The sequence below is a fragment of the Apteryx mantelli genome, chromosome 12 (genome assembly GCF_036417845.1).
Source record: "Apteryx mantelli isolate bAptMan1 chromosome 12, bAptMan1.hap1, whole genome shotgun sequence".
Lineage (NCBI taxonomy): Eukaryota > Metazoa > Chordata > Aves > Apterygiformes > Apterygidae > Apteryx > Apteryx mantelli.
Window position 1 is genome coordinate 6,822,465 of NC_089989.1, and position 22,340 is coordinate 6,844,804.

Here is a 22,340-nt window from a genome sequence, read left to right on the forward strand (position 1 = left end):
GATTATTACTCAGTTCTCAAACCCTAGTTGGAGACCTCTTCTCTGTTTCTTTGAATAAGCACTTTGTGCAGTGAAGAGGGAAAGTAATAGAAAACTGAGTGCAGTTCACCAGTTCTTTTCATCTAGCAGCATTGTCTAATACCTGTTAATTTTACAGTGGTCCTTGATGGCTGCTTGACCTAAAGTTCCTATTGTACCTATAGGACCACATAGTGTGTATAAGAGCAGCAGTTCCTATAATTGTATGCTAAGTGACGTGTGCTCAGTGTATTTTCAGTAGACCTGTCAATAGGAGCCTATTGACAGCTTTGAGATGGAAGACTAGAGTTCCCAGGACAATCCAATTCCCTTCCTTTTCTCCATGTGGCCAAAGAACAGAGTCTATAACTTTCCTGGTACAGAAGAGCCATCTACAGTTGTTGGTGTCGTTGAACTGCAGGAACTTCATCCACAGGGCCTTGGGAACTCATCCCACAAAGTTCTTCCAGTACGTTCTTACTACAAAGAGAGGTCTTTTGCTCCAGAGTCCGAAGTGATTCTTGTCTTCTCAAACCCGTGACCTGAGTCAGTGACCAATGAATCAATGGGAATTCATTTTTTTCCAAAGAAAGACTTGAGTAGATTATATTGTGGACTCTGAGTTGTAGAGAAAAATCTGTGGTCTGTTTGGACTCAGGTCATACACTTGAGGGAAATGTAACATTGAAGCATGCGTTTTTCATCCATTCAAAATAGTTAATATGCGAGGTCGGACATGTCTCAAAGTGAATGTTAGAACATCAACTGTTTTAATGCTAAAGTTCTGAAACTCTATTATCAATAAACTTGTGTTCTGAAGAACTTGATATGTGTCTGCAAAGAGAGTGACCAGGTATTTATATGCCTGTGTTGACACTGAAATGCTTGAAAGGGAAAGAAACTACACTTGTATCACAGGTGGAATAGTAGCAACAAGAGAAGATCCATACGTTCTTCTTTGCTTATGCAAATAAAAATCTTTTCTTGCCTGAAATATGTTTTATAATGTGTGAAGCTGTATGTATATATTCTACTGCAGATTACAATAAAATGTACAAAATTTGAAAACATTAATTATTAAACTCTGTAAGATCTTCAAGTAACAATTTTTGGATAGGTTTCTGTAGACTTTTGAAAACAAATACCCCTGGTATATTCCTTTTTTCCATTTGTTTTTCCAGTTCTCTGTCTGTTCTGTTTCCTGTACACATAGAGATCTTCCTGTTCCCCGTGGCTTTCTTTCAGCAATTCTGATGCCCCATTACACTCAGAATATAAATTGTGCCAGAATCAAAACTGGACTTTTTTGGTTTATCTATCAAACGGATATATCCACATTAGATCCAGATTTGTATTCTAGAGGCAACATCCAATTGGAAAGCAATAAATTAGTTAGCATTGTGGACTTTGTTGGAGCTGATACTTAATCAACAAATATTTCCACAGAGATGGAAACAGAGGTTTCATGTAAACTGTAAGTGAAAAATACATCAGATATTGCTTCAAGGTCGAGTCTTAAAAACAAAGTGGAAAACCCAAAAATATGTAGATAGTAAATCTGACGGTCATGGAATTTGTTGAATATGTTTTCAACAGTAGATGGGTTAATTCTCTACTGCATTACTAAAGTATCTTGGGCTACCATGTTGTTTCATATTAACATACATGTTTGTTTGCATAGGTACGTGCTCACCAGTTAGTTTTACCACCTTGTGATGTAGTGATCAAAGCCGTAGCTGACTACGTCCGTAATATTCAGGACACCACTGATTTGGATGCCATAGCAAAAGATGTTTTCCAACATTCACAGGTAAAATAAAAAGCAATGTATTAGGTGGGTTTTTTTGTTTGGTGGTTTTTTGGGTTTTTTTGTTTTGTTTTGTTTTAAGAAAAAGGGCTTGAAGAATTGCATTCAATAAAAATAGTGGTTTGTAAATGTTGGTAAATGTCTTAGGTGCCCTAATTTAATTTTCAACACTTTTGGAAGGTAAAAATACTACATTTAATCTCAGTGCTTTAAAGTTAAATTCACGATAACCAAAAGGATTTTGTAGTTTGTGTACTGTCATTGTGAATCTATGATATGTGAAGATAGTATTTTCAAGCTTTATCCTTGCAGGGATTGCCAGAGTATTGTGATATTTGTGATGGAGCAAAACCATAGTACTCTTGGGTCCACAGGCTTTAGTATTGTATGTGATACAGTGCTAGTTTACTATTTTACAGTAGTGTGCTGAACTATAGATAACATGCATGGATTTGCTCATGACAGATCTTTTTTTATTTTAGTCTAGAACAGATGACAAAGTTACTCGATTTAAGAGAGCAGTTGCTTATTACTCAGCAACTAATAAGCCTATGCCATTTCATCCACCACATTACCTAGGTAAGTATAAAAAAAAAAGTTCATTTGAACTAAAAGCTGTTATTAGCAGAATCTTTTAAAAATGCTTATATTCACTGGGAATTTTCATTAACTTTTGAATATAATGTTTTGAAAGACGGAATTTTCTTAGATTATAGGCAGAGGTTGTGTTTATTCTTCAAAATGCGAATAACAATCTGACCTGATTTTATTCTTAGCTATTGCTGATTCAGTTGAAAGTGTAATGCAGTAAACAAGTGAAACCTGGTCGCTGGTTCCAATCATGAAGACTTTCTATTTCTTTTCCATAAGACATATTTCCTGTTTCTCACTGGACTTTTCTGACGTGTCTTAAAAATCACTTTATAGTGTTTGATTCTTTGATGTCATAATATACCTGCTTAAATTGCAGTCACAGATTGTACTGGCGTTACAGATTATTCTCAAGGTTAACAACCAAATAACCACCTGATCACTGGACCTACCACATGTCTCATTTTTCACACTAAAACATAATTTTATCTGAAAATTTCCTAAGAGTTTCAGTTACCATACTGGTATACTAACGTGGATGTTTTCCTTCTTTATTTGTGTCTTTACATTCAAGGAGCTACATGAAAGAGCATTAGAGCTACACTAGGTCAAATATTTGCATGATGGAAACTGCCAGCATTATGTGTCTGCCATTGTTTTTGACAACTTCTTGCTTATGGCCACTCTTGGGCTTTTTTCCCATTAAGCTTCCTTTGATTCCCAGGTAGAATAGAAGTAGGCATTAATGAGATACAAACAGTTGAGTGAAGGTGGGACAAGTAAAATAGACTTCACATGCTACAGAGAAAACTGGTTTTTTTAAGAGGTAAAAGGAAATAAAATTGACTTGTTTTAGGCGTAATAGAAAATAGTAATGCTAACAGAACAAGAAGAAATAAACTATAGAAACAGAAAGGATAAAAAGGGTAAAGGTAAAAGTTGTGTCAAATAAATAATGAACGTTTTCATGAGTGTATTTTTTCTCCCTGCGTGTTATTTCCCCTCCTCCCCCTGCTTGCAATAAAACAGCCAGACCAAATCAGTTTGGAATGCCTGGTATAGTGCCACCATATGTTCCTTCTCAGATGCTTAACATTCCACAGACCTCACTACAAGCAAAACCTGTGGTAAGTATAGCCTTCTGCCTCTCTCGGGCTAAGTGCAAGAAACATAGTATGCCAACCGAATTAAAATCAAGGTGGCAATGTAGAGCTCACCTTTTAACACAGGTGTTTACTGTAAATTTTAACTTTGGAATGATAATGATGCTGCAGACCCTAGGAGAAGAATTTTTGTGAACATTCAAGAAGGCTGAGGTTTAATTGCGTACCTTTGGAAAATGCCGCTTAGTTAAACAATGTATGTTGTTTTAAAACAAAAGCCATTTTGTTACCTTTGCTTAAGAAAATTACTTTATTTTAGGCCCAGCAGATGTCCAATCAGGGTGGTGCCCAAGGTCAGGGTCCATACCCATATAGTCTCTCTGAGCCAGCCATCACCTTGGAAACAGGTGGAAAAAGTCTTTCTGAGCAGAACAACTACAGTAACATTCCTCACGAAGGAAAACATACACCATTGTATGAACGATCTTCTCCAATAAACCCAGCTCAGAGTGGGAGCCCTAATCATGTGGATTCAACCTATTTTCCTGCCTCTTCTACATCTTCCTCTTCCGACAATGATGAAGGCAATGGAGGTGCAGTGAAGTAAGTTTATCATGAGAATATTTTCTTACTCGGCTGCTATTAAAATAAAGTTATTTTCAAAATCCTTTGTCAGTATCCTGGAAGTAACGAAATCTGCATGTTAGTGATATGATAGACCTTCAGGTCACTATGACTACAAACATATCTGTACACTCTAGTCACCTTGTTCTTTAAAAAGCAGAAAGCCAAAACCAAGTAAGGGTGTTTTTTTCCACTTCTGCTCTCACAGTTTATTGAAAGAAGGAAAGATTCTGTGAGCTTTTGGTAAATGTCATAAAACCTTACTGTTCTTTACTTTGTATAAAAATACTCTTACTTCACAGTATAATTCATTAAAATTTCAATGGCCAAAAAATATGAAACTTTCCTGAACTTGTGATTTTTACACTTCTGGAATTTGGGGATAATGTGATTTTGCAGTGAAACTTGATGTGAATGTCAGAAATTCAAAATTTAAGGCAGTGACTTAAGAGCTGTCATTGACAGACTGTGTGTAGAACAAAGTAGCAGTGAAAGTGTTCTCTCCTACCGATGTGCCTTGTTTAGTGCTGAAGTATTTCTGACTACCACTAGATCAGATGTCCGTCTTTGGCAATAAAGTTGTGCAGACTTTCATTTGATTACTGCTTACTGACCTACAAAGAGGAAATTTGAACAGAGGCTGTTTGTATTTACTTTTGTCTTGTTAGTGGTAGGGACTTACTATGTGAGAATCAAAGCCTGTGGCTTTAGTAAGTCTATGAATACTCCTAAAAGTTTGGGCTTTTGTGTCTTAATATAAGTGTGTTTCTACATGTTTTAAAGTTCTGAGTGTATCTACAATTATGAAAGGTGGCTTGGACTTGCTTTTCTGATTTAGTCTTTTGATGTTAAATGTATTAATGTGTTTTGCTTAATAAATCAAATAAGTTTGCATAGTTTCCATACAGTGTAGAACTGGAAACTTACCTGTTTCAGAAAAAGCAATATAAAATATTTTTCAGAATTTTTCATGGTATTGTCTTTTGCATTTTATGCAGTAAATTTTGAATTAATTTAGCAACTGAAGTCCAGACAGTATCATTTATATCACTGTTTGTAGAATTAGTCTTCTCACAGAGAAAAATTACTTGGCATAGTGAAAAATATTTAAGGTTCAGTCAAGAATTTTTCCTGTTTGAACATTATTTATTTATTGTAAAAGTTTCCGTATAGCTTTTTGAATACAATCCAAATATTGACATAGTGTAAAGGAAAAGATGTCGTTGTTGAAGTGTCTTCAGGACTTTTACAAATTGTCGTTTCTAAAACATGGGATCTCTGAAAATTAAAGCCGTCTCTGGCTGATAAATCCTTGGTGACTGTTAATGGAACTATCACATTGTATTTTAACCAGCTCATTAATGCTGTTTTTCCTCTATGTTGTCATTCAGCCATGTCAGTGGGAACAAAATAGGCTGGGAAAAAACAGGAACCCAGTCAGAAAGTCAAACACGTGGAGATCTGGGAGACCAAACAAAGGTAACAATTTATTATTTTGTATTAAAGTTCTATAGCAAACCTCTGAATAGAATTTTCAAAATTAATCAGTAGGATTTAGAGTAAATTTTTGCAAGTTCTTTTGTGAATTACAAAGCAATGGCTTTAAAATACAATAAGAAGTAAGAAGGAATATTGCATATATATGAAAAAGAAAATTAAATAGGCTGTGTTAGAAAATACTAGATAACAAAATATAACAGAAACAAACCTATAAACTTGTTTACTTTTTACAACAATCTCATCCTTGAATATTGCTACCCATTTTTACAGTAGTGTATTCTTTTGATTTTAGTAAGGAGTACAGCAGACTAAATTGACCAACTACAGGGTCCAGGTCCTGTAACCTACAATGTAGTGAGAGCACCTCTAACACACATTTCAAAATCAGCCGCAGAGACCGTTATAGGTGTGCAGTTGTTTTCAACTGTGTGTATTAAAACTCAGCAAAGGAGTAAAAGTCCATTGCAACTGCCTGGTATGAATTACGCATAATGCATCTTAAAGTAGTTCCATGGCACCAATTAGCATGTATTGGTACTTAACTACTAAGGATGGGATAACTGAGCCCTTGCTAAAGACTTAACATTATCCTATTAAATTTCTTCTGGTAAAAAACAAGTTTTAAAATCATTGTCAAATTAAGAGCCTGATGGTCCATATTCCAAGGTTCTACCATGTTTCAGGAAAATGTTCAAAGCATTTACACTTTATATCTCTGTATCTTTGTGATGGAGCTGTACACAAACTATTAAATCTGTCAAAAAAAGAGCCATTCAGTTGTGAGTTACTTGTGCTGTAGGAAAACAGAAGAATGTTTTCCCTCTACCTTTGGCATAGAAATTCCAGTAAACTTTGGCTTTGTGCTTAAAATATCAAGCTGATGATTTCATCCAGCAGCGCTATTATTTTTGCAGGCAACGCCCCATGTGATAACCGTATCTGCCTGTGGATTAGTCACAATATGCAGAATGCTAATGTGACCTGCTGTATTGCTTTTTGTCTATATTAGGGGACATTTATGAACCCGGGTGTATCGCACCTGCAGGGAGCCTTGTATGTACGCTGTACAGCCCGATGGCCTTTAGAGGCAGGAAACCAAGATGAGTGGAATAGCCGGGAGCGGGCGGTGGCGTTCCTGCCCTCGAGCTGGGTGATTGATGGGTTAGACTGTGGCACATACCGTAGGGCATACCTGTCTGTCTGTGTAGACACAATTAGAGCTATGTAAGTAGTGTTTAAACTTTGAAATGGATTTGTGCATGCAGTCCAACTGAAATGCATCCAATGTAATGTACAAATGCTTTGAGTTTTACTTTCTTTTTTTTTTAAATAGCAAACTGCTTCTTCAGCTGTCAGTGGCAGGAGAAGATAGCAGTATCTGTTAAGTATGACAGGGAGAATTGTGAGTACAGCTTTGTAGATGAATTTACTTCCTGTGGAGGTATAAACAAAATGATTAGAAAAAGAAATGTTTACATTTCTGTTTTTCTTAATTTCTTTATTCAATTGCTCAAAATTTCGAGGAGATTTCCACTTTGGGATGGGATATGTGAATTTCTGAGGTAAAGTGTTCAGAATCTAGCTTATCACAGACAGGTAACACCAATGTTGATACTTGTTTCTCTTTGATTTAGATGTCAAAAAACTTTGCCTGTAGTTGTCTCGCTGTGTGATCACTGTGTGATCTGACACAGGCATGCTCACCTCATTTGGGCAGATGAATAATACTAAGAAAATTACTTGCAACTGTGGCAGTTCCTCAGCTTAGGTGTTTGAATACTGCTGTAATAGGTTCAGAAAGAACCTGAGTAGTGCAAACAGGGGTAACGTCCTGCTGCGGTTGGATCTTTTACTCCCTCCAGTGCAAGGCAGTTGTGTAAACTTCTGTTAGTGGCCGAGTACGAGTCGTTGGGTTGGTGGGGCGGTAAAGGCGAGGGCAAAAGTCTTTCAACTGTTGAGGAAATATATGTGATAACACAGCAACAAAATTCTGGATTGCCGGCTATAAAATATGATCTCTCAGTGATGTTAGCCTCTTTGATCTTATGTTTAAAATGTAATCGTAACGTTGCCCCTTTGATATTTTGTTAGAGCATGGTTTTTTATTGATATGCACGTACTCGTAGAAGGTTTTTGGAGGTGGGGTTTTATTTTGGGGTTTGTTTTTGTTTTTATGTGTGGGTTTGTCTTTTTTGTAAAAGTATGAAATGAACAAGCTTAGTTTTCTTGGGCCTATTTTTTTTTCTCTCCCTTGTGCTTTCTGGGGGATTTTATGGCTTTGGCCATTTCAGCTTCAGCTTTGCTGTTTAAGTCTCATGGAACATGTGAAATTCTGTGCACAAACTGAAAATACTCATGCATAATGTGCCAGCAGGTGCACAAAATAAATAAATGTCATTCTCAACAGTAATTTTCAATATTACTATGATAGTATACAGGTGTGAAATTAGCATGAATTTTTTTCTTAAACTAAAGACAACTTTCAGTTTTGAAAGCTGATTTTTTAGGAATGAACTCTACTTTTTTGCTTCTGCTTGTAGTATCTATGAAAAGTATAACACCAATGCTCATAAAAGCCTTATTCACTGTTAGGCCTACAGTACATTTTTATACATCATATTTTGGCTGTAAATCTGTGAATTAAATTTCTAGAAATGGAACTAAGCACCACTTTAATATCTAGCAATCAGCAGATAGGGCCATTTTTCCCTTTTTCTCTTTTTCACAAAGTAAAATAATTTGATTATGTTTAAAAAACATGAAACCTATAGGGCTTTTAAGTTCTGCTACTGTATCTTTTTAATGTCTTAAATTGCACTATATAGTCTTTCCTGTTTCATTTAGGAATATAAGCAGGGAAGGAGTATATTAATGGCAGTCTAGATAAATTAAAGACTTCATGTCTATGTGACTTTGTGAGGGTTTTTATGGTCAGCTAACCCATGTAGTTGGTGTATCTTGAACATGCTGAGTTACAAGGTCATCACTATTTTATTAAGAGGTCATCATTCCCCCTTCTGCACTGTGCAAATACGAATTAAAGAAAATAATAGTTACTCTTGCTTTTAATAAATAAAAGCTTTACTATAGTCTTTATTTTTTCATGAATTGCCTTTTGCTTGCAAACAAAGGCTAAAAGTCTTCAGAAAGTTTTTAGTCTTTGAGAATCTTTTAGCAGACTTTGGATAATGTATTTTACACATTCATACTGATACAACATGACGCGATTATTATTTTCAGTTGTGAGTGAAGAAGGAAATCTGCTATTTCTGTTGGTTGACCTTCTGGTAGGTTTCCATACACACTTTATTTTGTATATTCTGTTACAGGCAGAAGGTTCCTCTAGCGCTTCTTCAGGAAGTCAGGCAGCTGATGTCAAAGGGAATCAAGCCAGTAATCCACAAATCCCATGCCTGTTGTCAATGCCCACCAGAAATCACATGGATATTACTACGCCTCCATTACCTCCTGTAGCACCTGAAGTATTAAGAGTGGCAGAACACAGGCACAAGAAGGGGTTAATGTATCCCTACATCTTTCATGTCCTAACCAAGGTATGATATTTAAAATTATGTACTACAAAACAGTGATTCTGTAAAGATAATTGCACTTACATCTCTGGCTAAACAGTATCATGAATTTACATCCTTTTTGTTGCTTTGAGTTTTGGTCCTTTTTCAGTGCTTCTAATGATTTTTTTTTTTTCCATGTTGTCTAACCACTGATCTGATCTGATGCATTGTTCCAATAAATATGAGATGACTGTTGTTAGAGGTATTTACTTACAGAATTACTCATTTTTCCTGAACACATGATTTAATATTTTTTTATACCAACATGCATGTGTGTCTATATACATATATGTGTGTGTGTGGGAGGAGTGGCAGATATGCCAGAGGGCTGTGCTGCCATTCAAAGAGACCTGGACAGGCTGGAGAGGTGGGCAGAGAGGAACCTCCTGAAGTTCAACAAAGGCAAGTGCAGGGTCCTGCACCTGGGGAGGAATAACCCCATGCACCAGTACAGGTTGGGGGTTGACCTGCTGGAGAGCAGCTCTGCGGAGAAGGACCTGGGAGTGCTGGTGGACACCAAGTTAAGCATGAGGCAGCAATGTGCCCTTGTGGCCAAGAAGGCCAATGGTATCCTGGGCTGCATCAGGAAGAGTGTTGCCAGCAGGTCGAGGGAGGTGATCCTCCCCCTCTACTCAGCCCTGGTGAGGCCACATCTGGAGTACTGCGTCCAGTTCTGGGCTCCCCAGTTCAAGAGGGATGTGGCACTACTGGAGAGAGTCCAGCGAAGGGCCACAAAGATGATTAGGGGACTGGAGCATCTCTCTTATGAGGAAAGGCTGAGAGAGCTTGGCCTGTTTAGCTTGGAGAAGAGAAGGCTGAGAGGAGATCTTATCAATGTGTACAAGTATCTGAAGGGAGGGTGTCGAGAGGATGGGACCAGACTCTTTTCAGTGGTACCCAGCGACAGGACGCAAGGCAACGGGCACAAACTGAAACACAGACACTTCCATCTGAACATGAGGAAATACTTTTTCACTGTGAGGGTGACAGAGCACTGGAACAGGTTGCCCCGAGAGGTGGTGGAGTCTCCTTCTCTGGAGATATTCAAAACGCGCCTGGATGCAATCCTGTGCAAGGTGCTGTAGGTGACCCTGCTTGAGCAGGGGGGTTGGACTAGATGATCTCCAGAGGTCCCTTCCAACCTCAGCGATTCTGTGATTCTGTGTGCGTGTATATATATATATATATATATATATATATATATGTATATATATATATATATATATATGCATAGAGAGAAAGAGAGAGTACCTGTTTCCATTTAAAAACTTTTGTGTATGTGTTTTGGTATCTCTGCCACGTCTTCTCTATTTTCAGTGTTCAAGAACACTTAGATTGATTTCCCTCACAATTTGATACCTCTCATCCCACCAAAAGACAAAAGTTTAGTTCATCGTTCCTTCTAAGTGAAAACAGAACTTGATAGTTTTAACCCTGTTCCACTGTAGTATTCAAAACACTTAGTACTGGTTCACATACGTCGATCTCCTCAGTGTACATATTTGTACAGTACCTAGCAAAATGGCATTGTTCACACTTCCTGTTAATTTGTATTCATCTAAAAATCCTTTTCACTACCAAAAGGAGAGTAGGCAAAGTCCATGACGGAGATTTGAAGTGCATACAAATAAATGTTCCTGCATCAAGGTCTGGCTTTGAATTTCCTACTTTCCATGTGTTTATTTTGCACCATAGCTTGTATTGTTGTACCTTTCTTACACTTCCCATGTTCATGGAAGAAAAGTGGGGAAGAATCAGAAGGTGTAAGAAGACTATAGATACTGCTTCCATTTCGTACTTTGCATAGCCAAACACTCACAGTGCATTTAAATACTACTGGATATTTGATACCATATCTCATAATGGGAAGAAACCAATTAAATGCCCAAATTTGAGAAAGCCACTCCAGCAGAGGGGAAAAAGTCAAACTAGAGCCTGCTGCATCAAAATAAAGCAGTATTGCTTAAGACTGTTCTTCTTTCCCCTCTCCCAGAAATGCTTTTTGACGAGTATAGGGGGGACCCGCGGTGTGCCGGGATTACGCTGGCAGGGACCTTGTTGTATAATTGAGGGATCCTTTCAAAATTGGCAGACAAAGGTGTTCCAGAGTGTGTTGCTGTTATATATAGAGAGAAACCTTACAAATATATGTTATACCTAAAGTAGTGTTGTCTGAATTAAACACAGCATTATCCAGGACAGTACCTGCTGTATTCATTACTAGGACAGTTTACATGATTTTTGAGTGAAAGTAGCACAGCAACAAGCAAAAGAGTGTGCTTACTTCTCAGTGTTGAAAATAAAGGTTGATGTGTGGGAGCAATTCAGTGAAGGGATTAATTGCCCCCAGTGTTTTTTCTTTTTGTTCTTACTGGTAATTCATAAACACTTCTGTCCTCTCCTAAATAGAGGGGAGGAGTGAAAAAGAGAGTTAATGCATTCCTTTCCTAGGGCTGAAAGTTTTGCCTGCCTCTACAGTGGTGGATTCATCTTGAGTGGCAAATGGACAGTCTTCTACCTAGTTTCAGAAATCTCTAGAATTTCCCTGATATATTTCTACAGCCCAGTTAGTTTGGAAATTTAGAAATAATATTCCATACTGAAACTTCAGAGTCTGAACCTAAAGGAAAGGAGACTGAGTCGGCAGTATTTGGTAAAACTGGGCATCATGCCCTGTGCCTTGACTTGGCTATCACTTTATGGAGTATAAGTTAAAGAATATATTTCCAAAATAAAAAAGACAAGAAGTTAACCATTGTAAAAATGTATATATACAAGAAAAATACTTGTTTTTGTTATGCTTTATTTATATTGTATTTAATACTGTGTATATAGTAAAGATTTTTATGTAAACAGAGACAACATAAAAAAGTAAACTAGTAATCTTTATGTAGTCATACATCTATAGCTTTATACAACTTCCACCAGTTTCTGCCTTGTATTCTGGTTTGTGCTGATTGCAAAGGCTTCCAAGCGTATGGGATACGTATATGGTGTTTCCCTATACCTCATCTCTTTGCTGAAGTGTTTAATTGGAAATGTCACCAGTATGGCTATTTCAAGTGCAGTTATAAATCTGTTTGCTAGTATTCTCCCTATGTGTGATGATTTAAGTTAATTTGCTTTTAGGATTTTTGATACAGTAAGAAGCTTTTTTCTGATGGACATGGATCTTCTACAGGTTGCATTTACTTGAGAAGGAATTGATCTTATTGAATTATGTTACAGATTTCCGTTTTTCTCCTACATAAAAAGTACAGATTGGTGGCATTTTAAAACAGGAAGAAAAAATGCCCTTTTAGAAAACAGTAGGTAGTTAATCTGAGAGATGCATCCCTGGAAATGGATAGGGTCTGTTCTTAAGAAAATTTTGTTGAGGTCAGTGATGCCAGCAGAAATTTGAAAGTTGAGTAAACCTTCAAAGATACTGGTTGTTCTTGACAACCTTTCTAATAGGGGTTGATCTTCTTTATTTTCCAAGAAAAACTTGACATGGCTGGATAGGCAGATACAGAAAGCATCGTATATTGTTGGTATATGGAATGTTGGAGAGTTCTTACATGTCCTGTCCTGTTCCCCCCCCCCCCCCCCCAATAAAGGAAGGTATAAAATGCAAAAGCTTGCTTTGCACACAATAAAAGCAGCATTATTTATGTAGTTCCCAGTTATGATTCTTTTGCCAGTTCTGCTCATAATGTTATATTTTTATATTGAGTCCACCAATACTGTTTCAAATCATTGCACCAAAGACCTAGACTGGTGTTTTTAGACAAGGTGAATATTTTTTAAATAGCTGTTTGAAATCTGCATCAGCTTTTAGCATTTGTTCTTCAAGTGTACTTTGAATGTCTTTTAATTCTATAAGCATATTACTGTATTTTCCTATGTACTTTTTCACTTTTAAAAGTATCAGGATTTGAAGATAATCCTCACCTGCAGATAATCCAGCCAAAAAGAGACATGTGATGGAGAGGAGAAATTGGAGAGTGACAGGGATAATCAGAGACTGGGGACTTGTTGGAGGAAAGCAAGTAGATTGTAGGGTAATCCTCCTCTAGTGTTACCTCCACATATCTAAGATACACATTACTGCTGAATTCCATTTTTCTTAACTGGATGAGATTAATTTTAGTGTGCATATCTAAACATTTTCTGTTCACTATAACGTGTGACATGTTTCTGCTTTCTTTCATGCAAAGGGCGAAATCAAAATTGCAGTTTCTATAGAAGATGAAGCCAACAAAGACCTGCCTCCTGCTGCTCTGCTTTATAGGCCAGTTCGTCAGTATGTTTACGGAGTCCTGTTTAGTTTGGCAGAAAGCAGAAAGAAAACTGAAAGACTTGCTTTTAGAAAGAACAGACTTCCACCAGAATGTATGTACTGTAGAATCCATTCTTATTTCTCTTCCCTTTGCTATGTTTTTATATCCATTTGTACCATGATTTGAATGAGAATAGTTATTAAGGTTTCATGAATGAAGCTAAAGCTGGAGTAATTTATGGGTTCTTTGATCCCATGGATTATAGGAAAAGATGTTAGTTCAAAATTTTATTTCCTGTAGTAGTTTAACAACTATAAATGGTACCGTTTATAAGCAAGTTCTGAAGTTTGTTTTTTAAAATGTATATTCAAGCTACTGTCAGGCTTGTACGAAGTAGCGTCTTTTTTTTGTCATAATTTTCAAAATATATGGCAGTACTTGATTATAGGAAACATCTGTTCTGTGTACATACATACAAATGTGCATACAATTTTTTCAGAAATGTTAGTTGCCTATGCTTTCTTTATCTTTCCCTCTGTTATGCCTGATGTGTAGTTAAATGTACTTTAGTGAAGTGTACAAGTCTCTTTAGTATCTTTCAAATATTTACATACAAAAATTCACCTTTATAGTCTGCAGAATTCAGGTGTAATGCTTCAGATAAAGACAGAATAAACTTTTGTGAACAGACTTGTCACAAGGTCCTTTTGCTAATTCAGAGGAATTAACATGACCGTTAATCTTCGTATTATTCTGGAAGATGTCTTTTTAAGTTTTCTGCTTCCAGGAATTACTATCGTTCCAGAAAATTCAACATCCTGATATCATGAAGTGTTTTTTTTTGTTTTTGTTTTTTTAATATGAAATGCATAAAAGGAAATGATTGAACTTTACACTAGCATCTTAAAAAGGTTAAAGGAAAGCTAAAGCATTAAGTGGATGGCAGCAGCAGAAAAAGTATTTATGTACAGGAGTCTGCTGTCAGTAGACTGTATTCAAGAAGCAGATGTTTAAAATGTATGAAAGCATCATTCGCAATCCTCATGTAAGTGTAAAAATAAGAATCATCAGTTGTAAACTTTATTTTCATTCCCTTTTTCTCTCCCTTTTCATTTTTAATTGTGAAGGTTGTTTTGTATGTTCATATGGAAGAGGATAATTGTTCAACAGTGTTTGAAAAACTGTTTATCTTAGTATTTTTTGTGGGAATTAAAATCTACCCTGTTTGAAAAATGTCTCTAGTGCATAAACTTAACCCTTTTAACCCGCACATATATAACAGTATTTCAGGATAGGAGATTCAGGATTAAAATAGTAAAGTTACTTGCAGTATTTGTTTATTCTCATTAGATTCTTATCCTTAAAAGTATACTACAAGATTGTATTGGTGAAATAGCTACATGCTGAAGGTCTGCTCCAGTCTTCAGAATGTTTTCATCTTGTAAACTTAGACTGTTCTCTGTAGACTACTGGAGATACCTGTATAATCTCTGTTTTCTCTTCATTTATACTGCTTTTCAGTGGTTTTATTCTCTGTGGAGGCTAAGAACACTGCTGCTGACTTGGTTTATTGTTACAGGAGCTCTGGCAAATCTTGCTGCAGGACACATTCAGCTACCTGACCTACTTCTATCTTAGGACTGACCACGCTCTTAAAAAATGGAACATCTGCCCAAACGTTAGTTGCTTCACTGCAAAACTAAAAAAGCCAGTAAAGATAGACTGAGCTAAGATGCAAGCCTGTAGTTTGAAGGGGCTATGGTGCAAGGGTACAGTTCTTCTAATCACCTCTCCTACAAAGCAATGAGCTTTGGCCAGAGACTGTAGAAGACAGTAGGGGAGAATAGCGTCTTAAACAGCCTGAGCAAATTTATTGTCTTTGTTGTACAGACCATAACACTAGCAACAGAGTGATTTTTATGGTGAATAATTTCCAAATACATTGTATGTCAGGATTATGAGAGGCTATGAAATGTGCATATTAAACTTTGCATGTCAGTATTATTACTAAATATCAAAACAGTTCAAATGAATTTTGTCATAAAACAAATCTCTTCCTACCTTTTAAATCGTTGTTATTTTATGTAGTTGAAAAGACAAAAAAAAGATCTGTTGGAAGAGGTAATCAGTGAGTTTTTTGTCTCTAATTGTCTGCTAAGTTATGCCTGTGCTATGTGTCCTGATGTCTGCTACCTGAGGATATAAAAAGCCGAATAGCAAAATTCTTTAATGTGCTTTTACTGCCAGCTGAGAAGCACAGACTGTGCTTCCCTTGCTCGTGAGAAGATGGAATTAAAATGTCTGACTTGCTATTCTTTTCAAGCCATGAAATGGGTTATTTCCCAGGTTCTAATAGATACATAGGCATATATGAAACCATCAGCCCTTTTCACTCTGTGGAAAAATGCACACTTGTACAAGCTGTCATAACTCCTGGTTGGATCCAAATGTTTGTTATTTTAAGCCTAGCCACCCTGTGATGTACTGTTCTCCATCAAAGATGTGTTCAGTTGACACTGTTTCTGTTAAAAGGAAAGCCGTATCCTGGGCAGTTGCTCTATGTGCAAAATCAAGCATGCTTGGTTCAAGCTGTACTGTCAGTAAAGATCATAAAGTTAAAAATGAGGCTTGATTAATCTGCATTAGCCAGCTCATCTTTTGATGACATCAGGTACATCACACCTCATGTTCAGTTCATGAAAAGAAGGCAGAGAGAATACCAGAAAACACCTTAGTTGTCATTAGCAGCGAGGGCTTTAATAGACAGCTTCAGAATGCAGGATGCTGTTGCTAATGACATCAGAACCTTTTACCACTTTTGCATGTGTTTATCAAGCAGGTCACATTAATACAGATTGATACTGACCTTTTTTTTACTTAAACTGACCTTAAAGTGTCTTGAGGATAATGTTCAAAGCACGTGTCAATATATTGCGCAGTTACTTATGCTACTTTAAGTATTCAAATCTACCTGTCCATCAGCAGGAGGGAGTTTAGTGTTAAAAAGCAGTATAAATTAGTTCTGTGATGTTGTCGCTCAACATACTCTGATCCTGAGTGTATTTGTTGTAGACATTTCTTATGTCCAAGTGGAAGTCCTGGAAGGAAAACATAAAGCTTTCCTCCGAGAACAGAGATCTTCATTGGTTGAGGAAGGCTGTGGTTTTGGCACCAGTCCCAGTACAGGGTTGTCAAATGTGTAAGAAATGCCCTGGAGAAACAAGTATATAGGGACATGCCCTAGATTGGTCTGTTACGTTAAATGTTAAATTTCGGTGAACAGTACTATGGTTACTTGTCAACTGACACAGCTATAATTCCTCTTTCCCATCATTCAGAAAGGGCACTCTTTGCCAGTCCGCTAGAGTGACCTTCATATTAAACCACTCTTGAAGAAGAAGTGGTTTCCTTTCCAATAGCAATGACTTATTTTTCAAATTTTTGAAGTCAGGATGGATCTCTGATGTAGCCTCTACAGGCAGCATATTACTGAAGAAGATATTTGTTGAGAGCCAGTCGAGGTGCTCTTCCTGTGGTCTTAATCTCATAGAGTCATGGAAGTTGTCATCCCAAGATTGAAAGCTTTGAACCAATTTTAGATGTTGAAAGACAGGATTGCAGATAGAAAACATAGACATAAAATATTCCCTTCTTCTAAACTTGAGGTTGTTACAGCACAAAATACATATGAAAGAAAAAATAATGAAACATTTGTGTTTTGTAAGGTCCGTTTTCTTGCTATTGTCTGCTGTTGTAGGAGTTATAGAGGTTGAAGAAATGGTTTTCTGAGAGTACTTAAGTGTGATATGCATATAGAGTGTGATCTCTTTGCCTCTGGAGGGGCATCCAAACTGAAAAACCGAGGATAGCTAGGAATATTGCCTCCATTATCAAAAGGAAGTTGAAGGAAAGAAGATAAACCCAAAACACAAATAACTTCTATGTCAATCGTCAACAATTTGATTTTTTTACTGCTAAATAGTTTAAACCGTTCCACATGGTAGCCTCATTGTGTTTCCTAGCTGTTTGCTGAGAGCGCTAAGAAGTTTTGGTCAAAAAGTATCTCTTTCTTCTAAGACCTAAAGCAATTAAAACCATCTATTATTTGAAAACCACATAAAATGCATCCTTTTATTTGTTCGTGTTTACTTTGCTGGTGTCCAAGGGCTAAGCGAGAAGTGAACACCAGGGTGATAAGCCCTGCACAAATAGCAGAGTAGCTTTGCTGGCTGTTAAAGCCTATTTTGAATAGCTTAGTGGCATATAAAAAACTGGGAGCAACCAAAATAGAAAATGATTTTGTAGTGAGGCTACCAACTAAATATATCAAAATATTTATTTTCAGTGCTGCCTGTTATCTTTGTAAAACTTTTCCTTGGAGCTATAAAATGTAGATGTAATGCTAGAGTGGTTTTATTCCAGAAAAGCATACGAGAGTGCTTTGGGATGTTCTGGAGGTTCTTCTGTCATGGAGGTCCTGGCTTCTGACATGCTATGTCTGTCTCTAACTGTAAAATCATTTGTAGAGCTGACATCTGATAGCTGAAGGAACCTTTGTAGCAGTCAGGGCTGTCCTGGCTTCTCAACCCGTAACCGAGAGATTCCTAGCAGAAGGAGCGTGTCTGTTCTCCAGCACTGTTTTACTGACCAAAGAATCTCTTTGGTCTGTAACCTGAAGCTTCACTAACAAGCTCCTTGAATCTTTCCGCACTGCATAACTGGGTTAATAAGGGTGCAAACAAATTTTGAGCTATGTCAAACCTGGGGTCATTCCAAGGCCAAAGATATCATTTCTCAGGCTTGACTTTTTTTTTAAAAAAACTTGTGTTCTGTTTTAGTTGCCTTCAAGCATAGAAAAAGAGAAATGCTTTAGCAGCAATATAGAATTGGGGTCTTTTTTATTTTTTTGGATGAAAGGGGCCATAGCAGACACAAAAATACTAACCTTTTAATAAAATACAGTATAGTAAATTGAAAGCTTTATGTAAGTTAATGTTTTGTAAAATTTTGAAAGAAAAAATAATTTAAACCCGTATTTAAGATCTCATTCCATTGCAGTATTTGAACAGCCATGAACAAGTACGACATGAGTTCTAAAGCGCTGATGTAAAAATGTCGGTAGGACAGTGGTATATTTATGGTTTTATGTTGTTCTTAAAAGACCACATACAGAAAATACTTGTATTTATGTACTACTTTAATTTATTACTATAGGTTTTTGATCAAGATACAGATATTATGGGGGAAATTGCATTTTCAAATTATGCTGTTTGTTTCCAAAGATTACATGTAGTTGTATATTCATTTGAAAATATTAATGCCAACATTCCTACCGTATACTTGGTTGCACGTACTTAATTTGTAAGTGATCACAATTCAAAGATGGTCGGTACAGAGTATTCTAATACTTTTTGGGCACAGTGTTTTCATACAATGTTTTAAAAACATGTTACTACTTAACTCTGAATTTTTTCCTTCAACTGTTGTCATTTTGTAGTTTCGCCAGTGATAATTAAAGAATGGGCTGCTTACAAAGGCAAGTCTCCTCAAACCCCTGAGCTGGTGGAAGCACTTGCATTCAGGGAATGGACCTGTCCTAATCTGAAGAAGCTGTGGCTGGGAAAAGCAGTAGAAGACAAGAACCGAAGAATGAGGGCATTTTTGGCATGTATGAGATCAGATACACCAGCAATGCTCAATCCAACTAATGTGCCCACTCATCTTATGGTGCTCTGTTGTGTATTAAGGTCAGTGTTCCCTTAAGGTAAAGCAGAGCAAAGGAAAGGTTTTACTGTGCTGCATAATCTCTCTGACATATTTAACTGTATTAAACTGAGTTTAGAAAGTGCTAATCCATATTTGTTCATGGGGGGAGTATTTTTCTTTTAGAATGTCACTTGTGAGTCTTAAAAGCATGCTGTATGCTTCAGGGTTTCTTTCTTCAGTCTCTAGAAGGCTGAAGACAGGAGAAAAAAAATCCTGCGTTGCAAAGAGGCCACTGTAGCATTTGAATTAGTTTACATTTGTTACACTCAAGGCTCCAACCTACTAGAAAATAACACTTGGTGTCTCAGCGGCTGTGTTCGTAAACTTGTAAAGCAAAAGAGAAAGTACTTCAGAGACAGCTGCTTAGCAGCTTATCAGGATGGAAAGTTCATGTGAATTATATTTTGCCTATCATATGTTAGATTCCTTGTGCTAGACTTGCTCCTCTAGTTGATGTGATGATAACCTGCAGTTGAAGTACAGTATTAAAGAGGAAGTCACAAGGTCCAAAATATTTACCTGTTTAATTTTCAGATTGAAAATTGGACTAGGAATGAGAGATGCTTACCTTTTGGAAAGGGGTGATTATTTTGATATGATTGCTTATAAATCTGGCAGAAGCCAAGGTTAGCATGTTGTACAGGAAAAATTTTAAGCCATCTTTGAGACTGATAAATGTAAATTTGTCTCCAGTTCTACTTTACTTTCTCCAGCCTTTTGAGCACTAAAGCTGTCTCTTTTTCCTCATGGAATAGTAAGTATACAAAAATAGACCAAACGGTATCTTAAACAAAGCAGAAGTTCACATTCATTTGTACAGCAGGTTTCTTTCCTGTGACATATGACTTATATAGATCAATGTTTATTAAGATGTAAAGTTTTACTCAGCACTTGTTTGGAATGACAAGCATAAATTTGGCTGACTAGATCATTTTTGAATAATGTATGATCTGGAAAACATGTTCACAAAATCTTTTTATCATTAGTCCTTTTTATAAAGACCATTAGTCTTTACATTATTTTATTTTTATATGTACCAGAATCTACTTTTTGTTTACATTCTATTTTGGTCATCTGTCCTCCATTTCTTCACTGGAATTGGACTGTTCTGATGTGAATTACGTAACTGATTCCCAGCAAGCGACTCTTCTGTATGATCTTCAACAAATTTAAGCTTTAAATCTATTTAGAATTTTGGCTTTTTAATTACTTAAGTCTAGAAAACTACAAAAAAAAATTTTTGTTCTTGCACTCTGACTTCTGATCATATAAAATACCAGTTAATTTAGCAGTTAAAAGAAGGATATAAATAATTATTGGCTTCCTCTGTAGGTATATGGTACAGTGGCCAGGGGTTCGTATACTTCGTCGCCAAGAACTTGATGCTTTTCTCGCCCAAGCATTGTCTCCAAAGCTCTATGAGCCTGACCAGCTTCAGGAACTCAAGGTAATTCTTAACTCTGACTTCCATAACTAAAAGGTTTATTCCCAACTGATCCACACTGTTAACTATAGTGGGTGATGCGTATATGCCTGTCTCACTAAAAACCTTGGATATTTACCTATGCTTTCAAAAGTATTGATCTTAGTATTTTTAAGTTTTGCAAAGACTCTTAATCAGTTCTGTTTCACTGGTTCGATCAATAACTAAAATTTTAAAGGTATTTTACCTTACACAACTTTTCTTACTATTTCCAAAGTAACTGTCCCTTGGAAGTTTAAAACAAATGTGTTTCCATTAAAAGTTCTTATATACTGACTTTGGTATTTTTCCATGCTTCTGCATTCAAAAGAGATTTATAGTTGTGTTTCAGGTAAAGAAATGGAGAGACTTGCATAACCTTGAATGCAAAAATGCAGGAGAAGGGGAAACAGTTTATTAATACCGACAGAATTGTAGAAATAATTGTTCTGAGGATTTTAAGAATTTAAATCTTTAAGTTTTTGGTTCTTCTAATACGGTAGTATTATGTGGAGTAAATACAGCTAGTTAAGTGATAGAATTGTTTAGTGCAGTATCCTATTGTAAATACAGAATGCATATCAACCTGTGCAACATCCCCTTATTCTGTGGTATTTCCCCAGCCAGCCTTCATATGCTCACAGTGGAATTTCCTCTTCTAATCTTTGGGCTAAAATACCCATGAAATTTGGTTTTACACTGTTTGCTCTTAGAATTTTTTTTCCGAAACCTACCACCAAGTTCTCTACTCTGAATCAAGAAAATGGTAGAAGTTAGTCCTTCATTTGAAGCAAATATTTTTCTGAATGGAAATAATTTTAGATCCATTTTTCTACATAACCTAACTTAAGCCCAGTGGTGTTTCTGTTAACTGGAAGCTATGGGAGGCAGTAGATTTACAGGGAATGAACAACTGTAAGGTATCCATCTTATCTCCTGTCTGCCCTGGTGATCAACATAGCAAAGGACGTGAAATGCTGATCACCTCTTCATCATGTAACCTCATGGTGAAGAAGTCATCTCAGATGGTCTTTCAGGTTCTTATGTATAAGGTGGAGGGCTAAAGTTAGGAAAGTCTAGGAGCCCATTCTGCTCCCAGCAGTGCATGGACACATGCTGTCCTTAGTTAAAATGGCAAGGAGAGAAAGGTACCTTTTTTCCAAGTTTGTTCATGTTCACAGGTACACGGTACAGAAAGGCACAGACAAAAGCAGCAATCCTAGCACTGCTTTCGCAGAAGCAATGGTAATTAAGCTCATGCATATCAGCTGTCAGGCTTTTTAGGGAATATTTTGCCACTAAAACCTAGTCGACAAGAGCATTCTCAAAGCCAGCAAGTGACTGATTTTTCATCTGTGGGTGACAAGCAGCCTCTCTCCTGCATTCTTGCATATAGCACCTTGGCAAGGACTTCCCAGTCTGAATTTATAAACAAATCAACCTGTGTGTGGAATCCCAACTCTTAGGCACAGAGGTGCTAATAAATTTAAGGGAAAGAAAACAACTGAATCTGCTTCAGAACCTGTTTGAATTTTTCACTCGGGAAGTAGAGAATTCACATTTTATGAATCTTAATGGCAGAGTTTAACAGAAAAACTAAATCCTCTTCCTCTTCTCATACATCAAAGAATGAAT

General features: G+C 36.7%; 1 protein-coding gene across 2 annotated transcripts in view; it reads left to right on the forward strand.

Moving 5' to 3' along the window:
- FAM120A (family with sequence similarity 120 member A) overlaps positions 1-22,340 on the forward strand; it is a 58,130-nt gene that overhangs the window by 20,816 nt on the left and 14,974 nt on the right. For both annotated transcript variants that reach the window (XM_013947674.2, XM_067303803.1), the window contains exons 4-12: positions 1,700-1,828; positions 2,308-2,404; positions 3,446-3,543; positions 3,839-4,122; positions 5,535-5,622; positions 8,973-9,197; positions 13,415-13,589; positions 18,975-19,224; positions 20,576-20,690. In XM_013947674.2, coding sequence (XP_013803128.1) covers positions 1,700-1,828; positions 2,308-2,404; positions 3,446-3,543; positions 3,839-4,122; positions 5,535-5,622; positions 8,973-9,197; positions 13,415-13,589; positions 18,975-19,224; positions 20,576-20,690 — 1,461 coding nt within the window. The remainder of the gene's footprint in view (positions 1-1,699; positions 1,829-2,307; positions 2,405-3,445; positions 3,544-3,838; positions 4,123-5,534; positions 5,623-8,972; positions 9,198-13,414; positions 13,590-18,974; positions 19,225-20,575; positions 20,691-22,340) is intronic.